The sequence below is a fragment of the Pholis gunnellus genome, assembly GCF_910591455.1.
Source record: "Pholis gunnellus genome assembly, chromosome: 5".
NCBI classification, from domain to species: Eukaryota; Metazoa; Chordata; class Actinopteri; order Perciformes; family Pholidae; genus Pholis; species Pholis gunnellus.
In genome coordinates, this window is record NC_136531.1 from 13,221,207 (window position 1) to 13,238,421 (window position 17,215).

Genomic DNA, 17,215 nt, shown 5'->3' on the forward strand with positions numbered 1-17,215 from the left:
ACTCCTCTAAAGAGACAGAAAACATTATCGAGCTGTTTTCACCGGCAGAGTCCTCCTCAAGATGGTTAAGTTAAAGTTAGTGTGTAACGTCCCTTCATTCGCACAGTAAAATAGAAGTAAAAGCAGTACTACTTATTTGCAAAACACCAGTGCTGGAGGCCAAGTTGAGCAAAATCTTTATTGGCCGAGAAGAGCAATCACAAATGATAGAATATACAACCCCACCAGCATGCCAGTGTTTTCATAGAAACTGTACAATGTGAAGGAATGTATGGAGCAGAAATACATAGTCGTCATTATCAGAAGAAACAAACAAAAGTTTTACATCCATAGGTTCTGGTACAGTACGAGTTGATTTCAATGAAATGTTTCTGGTCAGTTGCGTTTAAAAACCCTCTCAATAAATATTGAGCACGTTTCGTTGGTAGTGTCACATGACCTGCTTTCTTTCTGAGAGGGTCAAAAGGGTGGTCAGCTTTCTCTCTTCACTACCAGTGTCGGTCTGTGGGCGAGACCAGACACCGCCGAGGTCTCCAGCAGCAGACGGTGCCTGGCTCAGCCTCCTCCTGTGCTTTCTCTGGGATGCCCTGACTGAGGCTACAAATGATGAAGCAATCTGAATGAGCGAGGGAGGGGATGATGTACATTAAGGCAAAGGGGAACTAAAAAAAAAAGTAATGCTCAATTAGAAATGTGTGTTTTTCTCCACATAATTATAGTTTGTGCTAAGGCCTCATGGCTAAAAGAAACAAGAGGGCCAAGATTCAACAATACGGATTTGTCACTGGGTTTTTGTACCAGTTCTCCAATTCTTTTAACATTCAGTCCCCTTGAATCACAAGGTCAGTGTATTTTGCAGAGCCTGTATCCGAGTATATGTATAAACATTCTCCACTACAACAGGGCTACAGGTGGTTACTGGTTGGTAGCGAGAGTAAGCCCTTGATATACAGACTACCTGATAGCAAGCACCGCCTGTACTCGCAAGGCAATAGACAATAGGTTTAGACATTAGTCGATACATAAGGCAGCTTTTTAACCTTTTTACTTCCTTGCTCACTTTGGCCCCAGTCCCCATTTGAAGGGGAGTGGGTGAATACATTTAGGGAAGGGACAGAGGCGCTGTACAGCAGCTCTCAATGAATTGTTTTTACAAGGCAGGTATTGGTAATTCTATCAAAAGACAGCAAACAAAAGCTGTGTGGTGGAGGAGGGGTGGATGATGTGGTGGTGGGGCCTGCTATGGACACTACAGCTGATTAACTGTGATGTGAATACAGTCACATTACACAACCATTGATACAATTATATAAAAAAAAAGGCAAACAAAAGTTGATTGTACAGTTGCTTTTCCACATACTTCATAGTGAGAGAGGAAGACACCATTCTGGAGAGGTGGAAGGCGGGGTTAATCTCTTCAAGCTGCAAAAGTCCAGAATCAAAATAAAACGGGGGGGGGGGGGGGGTGAGGAAATAAGGTGCTACATGAAACAGCTCAGTGGGAGGGCAGAGTGAGTGAGGATGGCAGGTTAGTGAACTTGTGTGCAAGAAATAAAACGTCAGGCAAAAGGGGAGGTGCTGGGTGGACGGATGTGGTGACGGGGGGACTGCTGCTACGGATGCTGCTACGGATGCTGACGGAGGTGGGAAGGATGGCGGGGGGGTTTTAAGACAGCGCGGCAGTAACTAAGACGTGAAATGCACAACAAAGAAAACACAAAGAAGGCATAAATGGCGGACACAGGGTGGGGATGGAGGGGAGCGGCTGAGGAACGCACAGGACTGGGGGATTCTTGATTCCCTAGCCCCCCGAACACAAAGGCCTCTTTTAGTCTTTCCAGTCTTTCTTTATATTGAGGTTCCACTCCCAGGACAGGTGGTCGTGCTTGTCGTCGTCAGTAAACTTGGATTTGATTGCGTAGTTGCCGCGGGCAAACACGCCGGTAGGAGCTTCCTCCACCACGGTCAGGAAGTCATATTCAGCGAGACGAGGCCCATAGCTCCCCACCATGTAGTCTGATTTATCAACTGTTAATAGATGAGAATGGACATTATGGTGAGATCATATCGACACACACACACACACACACACACACACACACACACACACACACACACACACACACACACACACACACACACACACACACACACACACACACACACACACACACACACACACACACACACACACACACACACACACACACACACACACACACACACACTTTATAAATACTGAGTGTTTTAGAGGAAGAGCTGGTGTTTTTGTGGGACAGGTCAACAAAAATTGTTCACTCACTCTTAATTCCTTTCCTGAATGTCTGCTGCACATACTTCAGTCCCGAAACAATCTCCTTGTTCACCTGCGGAGACACAAACATTGTTAAAGACATCAACAGGTATGTTCTGCTTGTAAAATAACAGGGATAAGAAATTAACAATTTTAACTTATTAATAGGATGGAGGACAAATGCTGAGTATCCCGTTTAGCATCTGACCCGTTTCTCTCATTGAAATATCAAAAGATAACTCACGACTGTGTCGCTTTTTATTAATACGCCCTGCTCCACACTGAGCTGGATTCATACTAAATCAATATCATGAATGAACTTAATACATATAATGACATGTGGCTGTTAGTAGTGTGATACAGCCTAAATGTCTTTTCCTGGCCTTAAAATCCATTTCACAGATCTCACCTTAAAGCTGATCTTTATTTTGTATTCGACGCCCTCCTTCAGAACGAACGCCTGCTTCTTAAAGGCTTCCAGGTCTCCTGTTACAAGAGGGAAAATGCACAGGCATCAATATTGTCTTCATGATAACTACAGTGACTAGTTGAGGTGTGAATCTTAACTGGCCTCACAATTGAGATTATGATTACAATTCACCCCTCAACGATTTAAACTATTCTTGATGCTTCTGAATGTATCAAATCTTACATTTTCTATGAATTAGCCAAGCAGCTAGCAGACCTTTGCTAACTCACAGCTCTTCTAGTCTTACTTGGTTTAAGTCACCGCATCTCCCGACAGAACCAACACCACGGTTGAATTTCAGCCAGCATGCACTTTTTTTTTGTTGAAACAGAGCGGCTAATATTGGAAGAGAAACAAGTTAGCGAACTGCAGAGTTGTGCGCCTCTTTTCTCCACGCACAGAGTTTGTGTGTATTTATTCAAGTTTCTCACCAAAACTCCATATTACGAGATTACATGTGAAGTCCTCATGATGACGTTGTGATTTACCTTCAGCAAATACTTATTTTCACCGAACAGTGTCTGAACGCATCATAATCTAACGGAACCTACGTGCGTTGGATAAAACGATCTATGACAACAACTATATAGTTTACAGTCTTTTCAGCCATTATTTTGTATTAACATGTGTAATGTGTTTAGAGTAGAGACATTATATTTAACAAGTGAGTAATCTCTGGAACAGGAACTCACCTTGCAGGTCCAGCACCAGGGGGTTTGGGGCGGTTTCACAGATCAGAGACATCCGGGTCACTTGGACATTTGGAACTTCAGGATCTGAGGCCGGATCAAAGAAACAGGTTGCTTCAATGCAGATATTTGTTTAATGAATGAGTTCGCTAAGATACCCCACGGTCCCTCCGCCTCACTCCCCGCTGCTGGGACTACTCTGCCGGGAGGAGAGCGGACGTCGGCTCTGGAGACGGACCTTCTAACTCAAATGCGCCCGTTGCAAACCCCGACGCCGGGGTTCACAGCGGGCTGGTGGCCAGCAGGTCTAACCGCTGACCATTACACAGAAAAACCAACCAGAGTCCTTTACAGTCCACCAGACAGTGAAACCAACACAGTTAAGTTGTGCTATAATACATTAGCCCATTGGCAAAAAAAAGAAAGGTATTATTCCTGTTCTATGTGTAATACAAGTTACACACACACACACACACACACACACACACACACACACACACACACACACACACACACACACACACACACACACACACACACACACACACACACACACACACACACACACACACACACACACACACACGGGTATTTGTTGTGACATAACAGGACAGCTTAGACCAAATAAGAGGCCTTCACATGATGCCTGCTGATGTGTCCTATAACACGCAGCTGTCTGAGTGAGCGGTCTCAGGACGTGAATACAGGACAGCTAAGCTGTAGTTGGGACAGCCTCGACATTAATTAGAATTTAGATTATTCTAAGTCCCACCGAAGCAACCGTATCTCTTCACTTCTGATTTATCAGTGTTTCAACGTGCTGTAAAACTCTAGGTCACAGTTTACAATATCATAGAATTTGTTACATTTACATTTATTTAGAAGTTGACTTTCCTGAAACTAACTCGACCCATCCTTCCTGACTCATTAGCAAAGCAAAGATGATGTTCAACAGAAAGATAGATCTAGGATTCATGTATATACGCTTCTTAAACTGTCTAACCACACACACAGCATTACCAGCATCAGAGTTCCCTTGGCCAAGCAGAGCTTGCTTATATTTGCGTAGGCTCTCATCATCCTTATCCAACTCCTGGATCTCTTTCATTGACTTTTGGGCTGGTGGCTTGTAGTTCACCAGCTCTGGCTCTTCGTTTTCAGCTGCGATGGCTGTGAGCTGCTCTGGAGTCACCTCATCATCGGCCATGTCTGGAGACAGGGTGGGTACAAGGGGAGGGGGGAAGCAGGTAGGGTTGAGGAAAACAAAGAAAAAGACTTTAGTCGAACACACAGAATGCAGAGAATTCCTCCAGTATTCAGAATGGACACTCGTCTCTTGGGGAAGAGGTTGTAAATCACTGGACAAACAGATGACCACAACAATAATGCAAGTGAGAAATGTGCTGATAAGGCGGCTGCCGCAGCAGCAATTCTCCTTCCACTCCTGCTGCTGTTGGGGACCCAACTCTTGTCTGCTGAGTGATATCATCTTAACACATTTCTCTGAAATTACATCACCACCACTAGGAGAGAAATGAATGAGGCATCACATGATACAAAACCATTCCAGGGGCGGGTATGGCCCCTCACGGGCCCAGACACTATTTAGGTCACACCAAAAGCAGGGATGGACAGAACCACTTGCCAGGGGCAAGTAAACTATGCGTTTGGACAAGTGAAATGCCTCATGCGGTTGTCTGCAAGGGAAAAATCAATGTGATCTTTATTGAAATCTGCAGGAGAGCTGGTAAACGTGAGCAACCGGCTAGCAGCACAGTCCTGCTTGGCCAGCATCATGGCTAAGAGCTTAGCAACATTTGGAACAACTAACTAAATCAGACATGAATTATATTCATTCATTGACATGCATGCTGCTCTACAGCACAGGGTCTCTCTCTAGCACAGTCCTGCTCATAGCTAAGCTAACAGCTAATGATCTCTTCAGCTACATTACGGTGCATTCCAGCTCCAAACGCTAAAAATTTGTATTGGTCGAAAGTAAATTACAACGTTATCATGATGTGTAAAGAATGAAGAACACAGATATCCTTCAGTATCAGTCATTCATATTATTTTGATATATATATATATATATATATATATATATATATAAAATCATAACTTGAACTCACAATGCTCCTGTGAACATCTGTAAAGGCAGCGGTGTTTATCACCACACAGATTCCTCCATCTGGTTTGAAGTGAGAATCTCTTAACATACCTTTCCAGTCTATCCTCTGACCTGCCCAAACTAGCAGGCGTCAGAGGAAGCGGTAAAGGAATGAACTCTGCAGTCAAATAAACGTGCCTGAGCAGGATCCATAAAACGTACCATTCCATCACAACACACAAAACATGAAGGAACCAATAACAAGTGACAAAGAAGCAACGTAAAATATAAACACGCTGAAATTTAACCTGAACTGGCTGCACAGATTTTCTATGATTTGAATAAGTTTCTTTTAAAGAACACATGATGGTTTAGTTGAGGCTTGTACCCTGGTACCTTTGGATAACAGGAATGTAAGTGTGGACCCAGTGGAGGACGGGTAATCAAACCAAACACTGCAGCAAAACACTTCAGGCTAGTTTTACTGAACATTCCTCTGATCTCAAAATGCACTCCGGTGCTTCGCTTAACTAGATTTGAGATCCGCAAGAGACAAACATTTTGGATGGAGACTGTTTGTAATGACAGAAGAGGTGCTGGTGGGGGAGGGGCTTCAAAGTGAAGGCATTATGCAACTGCTGACATTAAACTCTCGGTCACTCCAGTGAAAAAAAACCAAGAATGTCCTCTTTAGGCACAAAGTCTTCATGTACATGGCTGCAGTGAGAAGAAGTCTGTCTTCATAGGAGAAGTTTATGATTAATATTTATATTTGACGTTCCACTTAGAAAAGGAAATAGGATTTCTTGATCATCCTTAGCTTGATGGCGCGTTATTTGATTCTGCAGCTCAAATGGGTTCAAAAGGACACGCGCTAAGGAGGAGTTGACCAAATCTAATACGAGAGGCCTTGTCAAGCCCCATCATGTGAAACGTCAACATTAAGAAAAGTCAGGATTTTACTGGAATCCAACATGACAGGCCCACCCACCCACCCAGAGAGGAAGAAACGGCCTGAACAACACAGGAAGCCAACTTAAAATCCACACAAAGAGGAAAATGCCCAGGAGGCTGGAACCCTGATAACTCACTTAAGTGTACCTCTTCTCTCTGAGCTGAGTCAATCTATTTCAGTATTAAACAAAAACTAACTGCAGGGCAAACAGCACTACCCACCCAGTCTCCTGCAGGCCTGATACACTGAGTGCATGTCAAATAATACAGATTTATATGAAAGAGATGTAAATAAAATACATGTTTTCTCTTTGTGCAAATCACAGCAATAAGAAATCAATAACATTACTACATTAAAATGTCAAGATGTCAAAATTGCTATGAAGAGGCTAAACGCAGCTACAGTAGTGATAAAAACCACCCTTTATGCCATGACAGTGGTACCGTTAGCTAGCTAACCATCACCGCTTTTCTCATCTCCATCTCATCATGAAACCGGATAAAATGCCGCTATAGACAGCACACTGCCGGCTGCAGTTAAGTTAACCAACGTGCGTGATTGAAAAGGAATTATACTCACTAATGTGGCTAAACTTGTCTTAGCGCAGACCCTCTCATACACAGGGTGGGACTGGAGAGAGAGAGACAAGTGGCTAGGAGCTGGAGCTGGAACAATCAGGAACAATTCAGCCAAGCTAACCAGAGACTGTGGCTAACATTAGCCTCACAAGTTACCATCAGGAGTGACATTAAAACAGTTAGGATGACGGTTAGGATTACCCTAGACACGTCGTTATTAGCTGCCCTTGAAACGACTGCTCACTTACCTTTTTTTTTTTAATGCAGTTGTGATTTCAGGTGCCTTTGCAGTGGCGCTAAGGTGCGTCGGTTACTCTGCGCTCCTGAGCGAGTATGGCGAACAAGGGAACGGCGGCGCCGCCCAGTGCGCTGCGCACGCAACTCTGTTCCGGGAACAGGTCTAAGAACCTATAAAAGGTCACCTACGTCATTACGTCACTCAACTCACATAGGTGTCAAGCCGGTACTCTATTTAAATGTCGTTATCAATAACCAATCAACTATCAAACTGATATTTTTGTATTATATCTTTAGTCGGCACTCTCGATCATGTTTCCTATTATTGTCATATACCTCTAGAAATCTGGGACTTTCTATGTGGTAAATGTGTTAGTTCTTCACATTAAGCTGATGTTGCATGCAACATGTCTGTAGAGACGTCCTACATTAATTTGGAGATCAAACAGTTTCATTTAGTAGAAACGATCCACGTGAAGGTGTAAAAGAAACAGACAGGGAGATGCAGTGTTGGTGACTGTTACAACTTCTCTAGTTTAATTGCAGTCATAATTTAGGTGTGCTCTAGCCAATAATATAGGCTAGATGAGCATGAATGTAACGTTAACTCACCAAGGAGAGTCTGACATAGATCAATACATTTATTTGGTTATAGCTGCAGTCTGGTCAGCAATAATAGTTTGGGTATCTATGACGTCAAATAAACAATTACGTTAAAATCATTAACGTAATACTCTACAAATTCTTTTATAGTACAGGTTTTTTATTTTATTCTTGGTGACTTGATTAGGGATTCCTAAGATTGTCCATAATAAAGACATCTAAATAATAATCTGACATTGGTTTAAGTGAGAATGGGACTCAGTAACTTAAAAGTGGAATGGTAACAATCCTCCTGTCACGAATGAAGCTCTACTTCAGCCATTTGGTCTGGTATTACCAGCAGGTTACAGCGGCTATTGCAAGGTAGGAGAGCTGTGTCACTGACATTACTGATTGCTACTTGTGCCACACCGTTTCAGCATTATCCCATAATTGTCCCTTGTGGCCACATTCAGTAAAGTGGTCTTGCTTTGACATTTTGATCTACTTAAGACATCTCAATAGCTTAAGTTGCAGTGACTGATTTATTAAGAAATATACAGAATAGGTAAAATATGACAACTCTTGTTTTCATTTTTCTTAAAAAAAAAAAACTGTCGCAGTGAAGAGCAACTCAACTTTGTCTCAGGAGACGAAATCTCCAAATAAACAAACGCCAGAAAGAATTCCATATAATTATTTATGTACAAAACCCTTTGAAATATGTCAAGTATACAGTACCAAATGACAGACCTGTGTTACATTAACATGTTTAACATTACAGTCTGGCAAACCACTGAACCATGTTTGTGAGATTGAAAGAAAAAAAAAAAAATCATGTATGTTTACGGCAATTGTCCATACATGTGGAAAAAGCTCAGGAGCCGGTGGCCCAGGAGAAAAATCCCCAAAACATAAAACTGAAGCATGGCTAAAAAAATAAAAAAAAAAAAAAAATACACAGAATATTAAAACCAACATAATATAATGGTCCATACAATAAAATGGTTTAAAAAAAAAAAAGTAATAAAGTCCGATCAATCACATCCAATTGATTAAAAGAAAAAGGGGACAGAAGCATCATCCTTTGAGCGCCTTTAACTGGTGTCCATCTGAAACTCAAACAGGAGAAACATAATTATAATAAAATATACACAGTCTGGTCAAAATATAGAATCAGTATTTCATGCTAGCCAGGTACACACCTTGGCATTGTAAGCATCCAACTGGGCATCCAGCTCCTCTGCAGAAAGTTGGGGTCTGTTTCCACCTCCTCTTCCTCTTCCACCTCCTCTTCCACGACCCCTGAAGCCTCCTCCACCTTGCCTCCTTTCACCTCGATCACCGCCACCTTGCCTCCTTTCACCTCGATCACCCCTATCTCCCCGATCACCTCTGTCACCACGATCACCCCTGTCACTCCTTTCAAACTTGGGCTGTCCAAGCCTGCTGCGGTCAAACCCTCCGTTTGAACTGCAAACAAAAAAACAAAAAACAAAACGACATTTTCAGATGCAGTCAGATATTTACAGTAAAATAACCTCCATTCACTGTCACACATATATAAAATAGACAATAGCATCCCGTTGCAGAGCTCCAGCTCCAGACTTTGGCACGTCCGTGGTGGAAAAAACACATAACATCGTATCTTGATGATAGTAACACAAATGTCTGTCACTTCCTTCTACTAGTTCAGGACTGGGCAGGGTCTAACCGACGAGGTAACCCAGAGCTCTGGAGCCAGACCCTTCTCGTTAGCAAAGCAAGCTTTTGTTTATAATTGTTTGACCGTTCTCCCGCCATTATTCCCAATTACTTATCTTCCCAAACTTAAACCGCATCGTCCTTTCCACATGACTCACCTTTGTGTAGAAGGTCTACTCTCAGTGTCGACGTCTGAAGTCATTTGCTGGATTTTCATGGGGTGGCCTAAAAAAAATAGAAAAGAAACAAGAGAACATTTTACCTGAGTACTTCTGAACAAGCAACCACGGTACGACAATGCTATTGTAGAACGAGAATGGTAACCTCACCATCAAGCGGGACACCGTTATAGTGCTTCATGGCTTTGAGTGCTTCTGCCTTGGTCTCAAAGTGGACATCTGCTGATCCTTTACTGCGACCAGACCGGTCGTAGTGTACAGATGCTTTCTGTAATGTCCCGAACTCCGCAAACAACTCCTGGGGATCAAAGTAGGAACATCAGTCTCGTTCACAACACGTTGATGACAGCAAAAGTGGATTCCGCAGGTTTATATAAATTACCTTGATATCCAAGTCGGAGACGCCAAAGTCCAGATTGGAAACCAGCAGCTTGCCATTATGTTCTACACCTCTGTCGGCTCCTGCACTTTGTCCTCTGTGCCCACCACCACCGGCGTGCTCCTCGAACATGTCGTGCTGCCATTTGTCTGGTAACTCTCTGGGCTGTGAAGAGGGGAAAAAACGGTCATGTCTTCAGCTAGATTTGGTGAAAATATGATAATTAATCGTCTTTTAATAGAGTCATATCGTGATACAAGAAACGAGGAGATATGATACACAATTACATTGTCTAAATTACGCGCTGACACGTGCTAACTCAAAACTTTATCAGAAAATAATTCCAATGTATTTTTTTTAAATTGCGGGATATTTTTTGGTAAAGAAATGGCGACCCGCAGCTGATCCTCCTCACATGACAATTCAAAGGCCAACTTTTAAGGCACAGCCTCAGACACAAAGCAGCCATGTTGCGCAAAGCTCCATCCACACATGAGGACTCATTGACGATGAATTTATCAACCTATAGTTTCGGAACAACGCTGAAGTTAAGAGCACCGACAAAAACTAAATTCAGACATATGATGTAACAATCCGTGTGGGGTATTTCGGGTAACTGGTAATTGACGCTATTTAGCTTCTCCACTCAACCCAAAATGCTAACCATCCAAAACCCTCGACAAAAAAAGGCACGAAGAACGCGCCAATTTCATTTCCGTTTTTCGCTCCATTTTAACTGCGTCTCGCTCATACCCGGGTGTACGGTGTGGATCTGTTGTTCCTCTCGCGGTTGAAGTTATTCTCTCGACTCCGCACTGGCCTCGACGATCCACCGGCCCGACCTGAACTTCCACCCTGCCCGCCAGACGATCGTCCTCCGCGGCCGCTGCCTCCTTTCTTGTTGAGCTTGATGATGTCGTCCAGAGACATGCTCATCTTATCGGCCATCGTGGTGGCTACGCGTTAAGCTAATGCCGAACAAAGAACTTTCGGTGTCGAGACGCGGGTTGTTTATCGGCTGCTTTCTCCGGTGGCGCGGTGTTAAAGCTAGCGGAAGTTGCGTAAATACTTTGAGGAAGTGACGATCTACCATATGCCCCGCCCTTTCCTCTTAAAAAAAAAACAAAACTTTATTGACAATTTGCAACAAGGATCTGCATACATATCGTGTGAATCTGTGAACTTGTAAATAAAGCATTTTGATTGTTTAGTGAATGTGTTTTTCTTCCACATCAATCGAGAACATCGTTAGTTGTTGGTTTGTGGTCCTAATTAATAAATATGATATTTTACCCGAAGACAAACCACTTATCATTTGTAAGAAGAAGCAGATAAAAACTAAAAGATCAGAATCATAATCAGCTTTATTGGCTTTTTATGCGTACGCATATAAGGAATTTGACTCTGGGTTTTCGTTGCTCTCGCACGTTCATACACAGAATTTACAAATAAACAGGAAAAATATATAAAATAGAAAACAAGGACAACAACAAAGTAGTAGTGAGTTTGTTTGTGGTCACAAAGAGCCACAGTGCAGCTACTAAGCCCACAAAGGTGTTTTCACCCGGTGGCTAATTAGACTGCTGCTCAAGTAGAGGGTGGCAGAGCGATGTTGAATCAAATTATGTGACGTCACCAAACTTCATGGACCAATAAGAATGATGAATGTGTACCGTCTCCCACATTAACACAGTTGCAACAAAAGTCGTTTTACAATGAGTTTGTATTAGGATTTAATCATCTGGTTTAATCAGCTTGTCATTATTTGACAGGAAGTCAGTATCTGAGTATCAGACACAGGAGAGTGAGCCACAAGATCTGTTCTGCAATGAAATAGTCTCCACCTAGTGGAGAGATAAAACTGTGAAAATCATGTGTTTTCCTTTAACTATATCACAAGTGTTTCAGTCTTATAATCCATGGAACATTAGTTTTACCACTGATGTATTTATGTGAGACATGACCCCTGTGCTGTCATCAAGGTGTTCCTGCCTTAATGGCTGCATTCCTCAACTCGTCCAGGTAAGATGATGTAGCACAGAGATCTGTGAGTTTATGATCACTGCTTATTAGTACATTCATCATCAGAACTAACCGAGCCAAGTAGCATTTTTGAGAGATTCACATTTTGAATATTTTCATATGAGAAGTGTACAAACAAAGGATTACCTTGTGCTTCTCCAAGCTCTGCCACACTGACACTCACTTTACAATGTTGTGAGGAGCGACTTAAGATCTTGAGTGCAGAAAGAAAATCTCTTTAATTTCGTATTATTTAAAAAAAATATGACTTTAGTATCACATTTATTTCATTTTGGATTTGTAAGTAATGCAGATACCTTTGATAGATGTACTAATGGATGTGACAGATTTAGGTACTGAATTGAATATACTTTTTGAATATATGCCATCAATCTGATTAATTTAATTTCTTTGAGGTGAACTGAATTGGATCACATTTTGTGCTATTCTAAGAAATATATATTTTTTTCCCAACATCATAGTTGTTTTGTGTTAATAAATGATAATTGACAGAGAGGGAGGCAGTTTGCAACGTTTCTAAATTATCTCCAGAGTTGAGCGTCTTACAGATTTGTTGTCACATAATACTCGTGTTCAATGTAGTCGCTGATAAAACAGTCCCTCGCAAAGTAAACTAAAGAACTACTAGGCACCCAAAATAATATGCAGTTTGTAAAATGCAAGATTAGCCGTGGGCAGACACAGACATGCACACTCATGGACACGTAAACACGTGCGAGGGACTGCATAGTTCTCCTGATTCTCCTCTTTAAACAAACAATAATAACTACTTTTAGGTATTCATGTAAAGGTGTTGTACATTTCCAGACTTGACAGTGTGTTGACAGGTAACACATTTAACTTTTCTTTTAAAACGTTGTTTTCCTGACAAAAAACAAAACGACCTTGTTATCTCATTTATTTGCGCTCTACCTAAATTGACTGTGGAGGGCAGAGTTTCGCCTCCAAGCGTACAGCCGGCTGGAATTTCAACAGGCGAAGAAGAAATTCTCCCCGGGTTCCTCCAGTGCTAGCTGCATGTTGTTGACTAGCATCAAACTGGGCACAACATGATTTCTAGATTACAAAGAAACATTATAACTTAATTTGAACTTAATAATGGATATCTGAAGGAGACGTTGGACGCTGACTAGTACGTTGGCTAATATCTCTGCACAGCTAGCTACACAAGTCATCTGTTAGCTTTAGCTCACATGCTAACGTTAGCTGCTGTGGTTTTTATGGCAGTGTGTCATTGAGTGTTTCTGCTGTTGTCAGACACGCAGGATGAAGGTAAAGATCCGACAGTGGAACGGAGTGGCCTCTTGGTTATGGGTGGCTAATGATGAAAACTGTGGGATCTGCAGGATGCCTTTCAATGGCTGCTGCCCAGACTGTGAGTAGCCAAGCTAACGTGATGTTGTGCATACCGTTAAGGTGTCTGGCATTAAGAGTACCGGTTCCGGGCAGCTGCTTCTTCTTGAGATGTCTCGAACTTCCTGCTACGGCAACGCAAGCAGTTAGTTGTATATGCATGCTTGAGGCTTTTCCATGGTTTACAATGTATTTTTAGAAACTAAATAAATCAATATCTTTGCATAATTAGTTACAGTTGGTTGGAAAAGCACTGCAGAACATAAATGAGATCATGTAACGTTGTGTAGTAATAACAGGTGATGCAAATTTCAATCCATCCAATATTTTTTTTTTGTCCTTGCAGCTCATTTATTGAGCTGTAACAGTAAAACTGATGCCGCAGCAAAAGCATGATATGCAGTAAATTAAATTATGAGTGTTGATGGTTAACATTCTTTTCTCACTATTGTAACTTGAGTTGTAATATTAAACTTATTTCGCAGGTAAAGTGCCGGGGGATGACTGCCCGCTGGTCTGGGGTCAGTGCTCCCACTGTTTCCACATGCATTGCATCTTGAAGTGGCTGAACTCGCAGCAGGTCCAGCAGCAGTGCCCCATGTGCCGACAGGAGTGGAAGTTCAAAGAATGAACCTGTGGCGGCTGCAGAGACTCAGAGAGAGACAGAGAACCTCACAGAGGCCTGCTCTTGGATTTCAATTTTATATCGGCTGTACATAACTGTTTTTGTATTCCTCATCTGATGTAATTTAAAGGATATTTGGAACCTGTTGTACGTGAGTAAATAGAATAAAACCTACTTCACGTGCACTGTATGCCTCTTGCTTTGCACGGTACCCTTAGCGACATGGTGTTTCATCAGTATGGTTGATTGCCCCAGAGGCCTCTGGCAGCGCTTTTGAAGCAGCCTAAATGTCAGTGTGCTGCTGACTGATTCTGACTTTAATCCCTCTTGATGAGATTAACCAGATTGTTTTGTGTTTCCAGTAATCGGCGTCCACATGCTTTTATAACTAGTTTATGTAAGAGTTCCATTTGAAATGAAATTAGAGAATTTATAATTGTATAAAACATATCCATTCAGAATAACTTTTGTATCTTTTAAAGATTAAATAGTAGAATTTTTTTTGGGCCACTTGAAGGCAGTGGAGCAAGCTGAAAACACAACATTGATAGCAAATGGTTTGCTCTCACACAGTGCAAAAGCAAATGGCAGATGAACTGAAATTGTTTGATAATCTTTATTTAAAAAAGTAAAGTCATACTGTACAAACTAATGAATAAAGTTAAGTGTTCAGAAGGCAAGAATAAAAAAACAGTCACCAAAGGCAGTCATCACAAGCTAATCTTAGCTTTCTGAGAGGTGCAAATGAGCAGACAGTGAAACAGTTTCAGAAGCTGCAATTCAAGCAACATCCCAATATAAAAAAATATATGATTCACTTCATTGCAGTACAAAAAGATCAGAAGCTCTTATAGGACACAGTGAATCTGCACTGCTGGAGTTCAGGGGGAAGCCCCTACCAGCAAAAGTTCACTCCAGTGAGGACGCAGCCGACTGGCTCCAGCAGCCCTCTTTCCTCCAGACATCAAGTCTTTGACCTCCAGAGCTTAGCCAGCTCACAAAATCAGGTTGCTGAACTGACGTGGCCATTTCTGTCCATCCCTGCAGAACAGTCGATTGACTGGAGACTAGGTTTCCGACGGGTTTGTGACTTTAAAAAGCAACATGTTCTCAGTCATTGATAGCCGGCCCAAAGAGCTCCAGCAGCTCCTTGTTGTCCAGGTCAATGAGGTCAGACGGTTTCTCCCCGCAGTCGTTCTCCAGCTCAGGGTTGGCACCCAGCTTGAGAAGGTATCTGGAAGAAACACAATATAACCTGCTTACTAAAAGGGCACTTTTCCTGCACTGTGTTTTAGCTTTTACTATTATCCTGTAATTGTCACTTTCTAAACAGTGGCTTCTGTTCAACAACAGTTACTCAATCACGCTTTAAACTAAAATAGATACTAGATTGTCTCGTCACCTTTTGCCTGTGTAATATATATATATATATATACAGGGTATATATATATATATATATATATAAAAAGACTAGTGTATATGCTGACCGTGCAATGTGTGGGAAGCCGTCACTACAGGCCATGTGCAGTGGGGTCCATCCCTCCTCGTCCCTCTGGTGGACATCTGCTCCGTGGTTTACCAGCAGCTTCACACACTCCAGGTTCCCAGACAGGACAGCCTCGTGGATGGCGGCCATGCCTGCAATGAGAGGGCAGTGAAAAATAACCCATCAGTTCAGCATCGCATCATTTTGTGGTTTAGTAAGATATGCAACTGCACACACGTTTACTAGATCAGGGTGCTGTAAATGTTTCATGGGCTCTCACCGGAGTGGTAGATGGTGTCCAGGTTGACTCTTCTGGCTCGTATGAAAAGTCCAATCCTCTCCAGCTCCCCGTGTCGTACATAGTCCAGGAAAAGAGTGTCATTGGGGAAGTGCACATTGCGGAGAGACTTCAGAGGAGCAGAGCTCTTGCAGCTGACTGGGATGCCACAGTCCTGGGCCTCGATTCCCAGAGTCTGGGATATGGGGCACTGGTAGTATTTCATCCTGGTAAGAAGTTAAATTTACCTTTGACCTTGCTGAAAATCCAGCAACACCCTCACAAATATTAAGTTTGACTTCCTTCAAGTCTTAACAATCTGAGCAGATCTTCTTAAAAGAGCCCAATCGTACTCCCGCAGAAAGATGAAGTGGTGCTTCTCGGTGTGGCTCCCTTGCAGTCTAGTGTCTCCCTGTGTATCAACAAGCCTCCCGGTGTGGGTCTCTTTATACTCTCTGTCGGGCTATTTTAAGACACCACACCACACAGATCCAGTGGCAAAATTTTGGAAGATGAGAAGCAATCTGGTCAGATAACTCCTACTAGCATGTCACAAGCCTCTAATACAACTCACAACTCCAGTAGCCTCTGCCTGTGTTGTCACCCTCACACTCCCAGATGCTGCCCACTTAAAGATAGCAGTGACACACCAAGAGATGAGAGGGAGGGGGAGGCTGGTAGCTTCTCATAAACACTACGCAGGATAAAAGTGTTTTACTTTCGGTGAGTTTCGGTGCCATGTGTGGGCTGTTGACCATTAACTGCACTGACAGACAGTCAAGAAAGGCTCCTGTCTTCATAGTCATATTCTATTTTAATCACTGCTGTGAGACACAGGATGGGTAATTTCCAAATGACAGGTTTGCAAGATCATCTTTATCACTGGTGGGAAATCAGTAATTAAACTATATATATATATATATATATATAAAAAAGATTAATGTAGCACAAATGCCAAATATTGACAGGTTCAGGCTTCTCACATGTGAATATTTATAGCTTACATTTAAATGATTTCTTTTTTGACTGTTAAGACAAAAATACTTCGGCTCAGGGAAATGTTGGTCATTTTCTTCTGACATTTTATAGACTAATGATTGAGAATAAAATGATTTACATGTCAACTGAAAAACAAAAAATATTGTTAGTTTCAGCCCTGATTTGCATTGTCATGTGCCACAACACTAAATCCTAGAGTGACAATAAAGAATACTTCAATTGAGAACACAGGGGCCATGTACTTTGGAGGGTTTACA

At 42.2% G+C, this 17,215-nt stretch overlaps 4 protein-coding genes across 7 annotated transcripts; 1 reads left to right on the forward strand and 3 right to left on the reverse strand.

Moving 5' to 3' along the window:
• Positions 1 to 159: 159 nt before the first annotated feature.
• On the reverse strand, positions 160 to 7,427 carry LOC306695982 (rho GDP-dissociation inhibitor 1-like). Of its 4 annotated transcripts, none has more exons than XM_079159446.1 (7): positions 7,343 to 7,412; positions 7,096 to 7,146; positions 4,472 to 4,660; positions 3,455 to 3,538; positions 2,703 to 2,779; positions 2,303 to 2,366; positions 160 to 2,028 (listed from the first exon to the last, which is right to left on the reverse strand). In XM_079159446.1, exons 3-7 carry the CDS (start codon positions 4,656 to 4,658, stop codon positions 1,829 to 1,831), a joined length of 612 nt encoding a protein of 203 aa, XP_079015572.1. In that variant the 5' UTR covers positions 4,659 to 4,660; positions 7,096 to 7,146; positions 7,343 to 7,412; the 3' UTR covers positions 160 to 1,828. The 4 variants fall into 4 exon arrangements, with proteins under 4 accessions (XP_079015572.1, XP_079015573.1, XP_079015571.1 ...); XM_079159447.1 differs by having other exon boundaries at positions 7,096 to 7,181; positions 7,343 to 7,411; XM_079159445.1 differs by lacking the exon at positions 7,096 to 7,146 and having other exon boundaries at positions 7,343 to 7,427.
• A 593-nt stretch (positions 7,428 to 8,020) lies between these two features.
• On the reverse strand, positions 8,021 to 11,210 carry LOC306695922 (THO complex subunit 4-like). The gene is made up of 6 exons (XM_079159360.1): positions 10,929 to 11,210; positions 10,179 to 10,340; positions 9,947 to 10,094; positions 9,776 to 9,842; positions 9,119 to 9,386; positions 8,021 to 9,025 (listed from the first exon to the last, which is right to left on the reverse strand). The coding sequence occupies exons 1-6, from the start codon at positions 11,121 to 11,123 to the stop codon at positions 9,011 to 9,013; spliced, it is 855 nt and encodes a 284-aa protein (XP_079015486.1). The 5' UTR covers positions 11,124 to 11,210; the 3' UTR covers positions 8,021 to 9,010.
• Positions 11,211 to 13,199: 1,989 nt separating this feature from the next.
• On the forward strand, positions 13,200 to 14,336 carry anapc11 (APC11 anaphase promoting complex subunit 11 homolog (yeast)). Its single transcript, XM_079159582.1, has 3 exons — positions 13,200 to 13,350; positions 13,476 to 13,593; positions 14,057 to 14,336. The coding sequence occupies exons 2-3, from the start codon at positions 13,485 to 13,487 to the stop codon at positions 14,200 to 14,202; spliced, it is 255 nt and encodes an 84-aa protein (XP_079015708.1). The 5' UTR covers positions 13,200 to 13,350; positions 13,476 to 13,484; the 3' UTR covers positions 14,203 to 14,336.
• A 538-nt stretch (positions 14,337 to 14,874) lies between these two features.
• Positions 14,875 to 16,358, reverse strand: ppp1r27b (protein phosphatase 1, regulatory subunit 27b). The gene is made up of 3 exons (XM_079159877.1): positions 15,963 to 16,358; positions 15,684 to 15,834; positions 14,875 to 15,430 (listed from the first exon to the last, which is right to left on the reverse strand). Exons 1-3 carry the CDS (start codon positions 16,183 to 16,185, stop codon positions 15,307 to 15,309), a joined length of 498 nt encoding a protein of 165 aa, XP_079016003.1. The 5' UTR covers positions 16,186 to 16,358; the 3' UTR covers positions 14,875 to 15,306.
• Between the last annotated feature and the right edge of the window lie 857 nt (positions 16,359 to 17,215).

What these genes read in the sequence shown, in the direction of transcription:
- LOC306695982 (XM_079159445.1), bottom strand. Translation starts at nt 4,658, where the DNA reads ATGGCCGATGATGAGGTGACTCCAGAGCAGCTCACAGCCATCGCAGCT. An exon ending in CCAAGGGAACTCTGATGCTG is followed by an intron (nt 3,539 to 4,471) that starts GTAATGCTGTGT and finishes ATCCGGCCTCAG; the next exon opens with ATCCTGAAGTTCCAAATGTC. An exon ending in ATTCAGGAAAGGAATTAAGA is followed by an intron (nt 2,029 to 2,302) that starts GTGAGTGAACAA and finishes ATCTATTAACAG; the next exon opens with TTGATAAATCAGACTACATG.
- LOC306695922 (XM_079159360.1), bottom strand. Translation starts at nt 11,123, where the DNA reads ATGGCCGATAAGATGAGCATGTCTCTGGACGACATCATCAAGCTCAAC. An exon ending in TCTCCGACTTGGATATCAAG is followed by an intron (nt 10,095 to 10,178) that starts GTAATTTATATA and finishes TTTGATCCCCAG; the next exon opens with GAGTTGTTTGCGGAGTTCGG. An exon ending in TAACGGTGTCCCGCTTGATG is followed by an intron (nt 9,843 to 9,946) that starts GTGAGGTTACCA and finishes TATTTTTTTTAG; the next exon opens with GCCACCCCATGAAAATCCAG.
- anapc11 (XM_079159582.1), top strand. Translation starts at nt 13,485, where the DNA reads ATGAAGGTAAAGATCCGACAGTGGAACGGAGTGGCCTCTTGGTTATGG. An exon ending in CAATGGCTGCTGCCCAGACT is followed by an intron (nt 13,594 to 14,056) that starts GTGAGTAGCCAA and finishes CTTATTTCGCAG; the next exon opens with GTAAAGTGCCGGGGGATGAC.
- ppp1r27b (XM_079159877.1), bottom strand. Translation starts at nt 16,185, where the DNA reads ATGAAATACTACCAGTGCCCCATATCCCAGACTCTGGGAATCGAGGCC. An exon ending in GGACACCATCTACCACTCCG is followed by an intron (nt 15,835 to 15,962) that starts GTGAGAGCCCAT and finishes CTCTCATTGCAG; the next exon opens with GCATGGCCGCCATCCACGAG. An exon ending in GGCTTCCCACACATTGCACG is followed by an intron (nt 15,431 to 15,683) that starts GTCAGCATATAC and finishes TGTTTCTTCCAG; the next exon opens with ATACCTTCTCAAGCTGGGTG.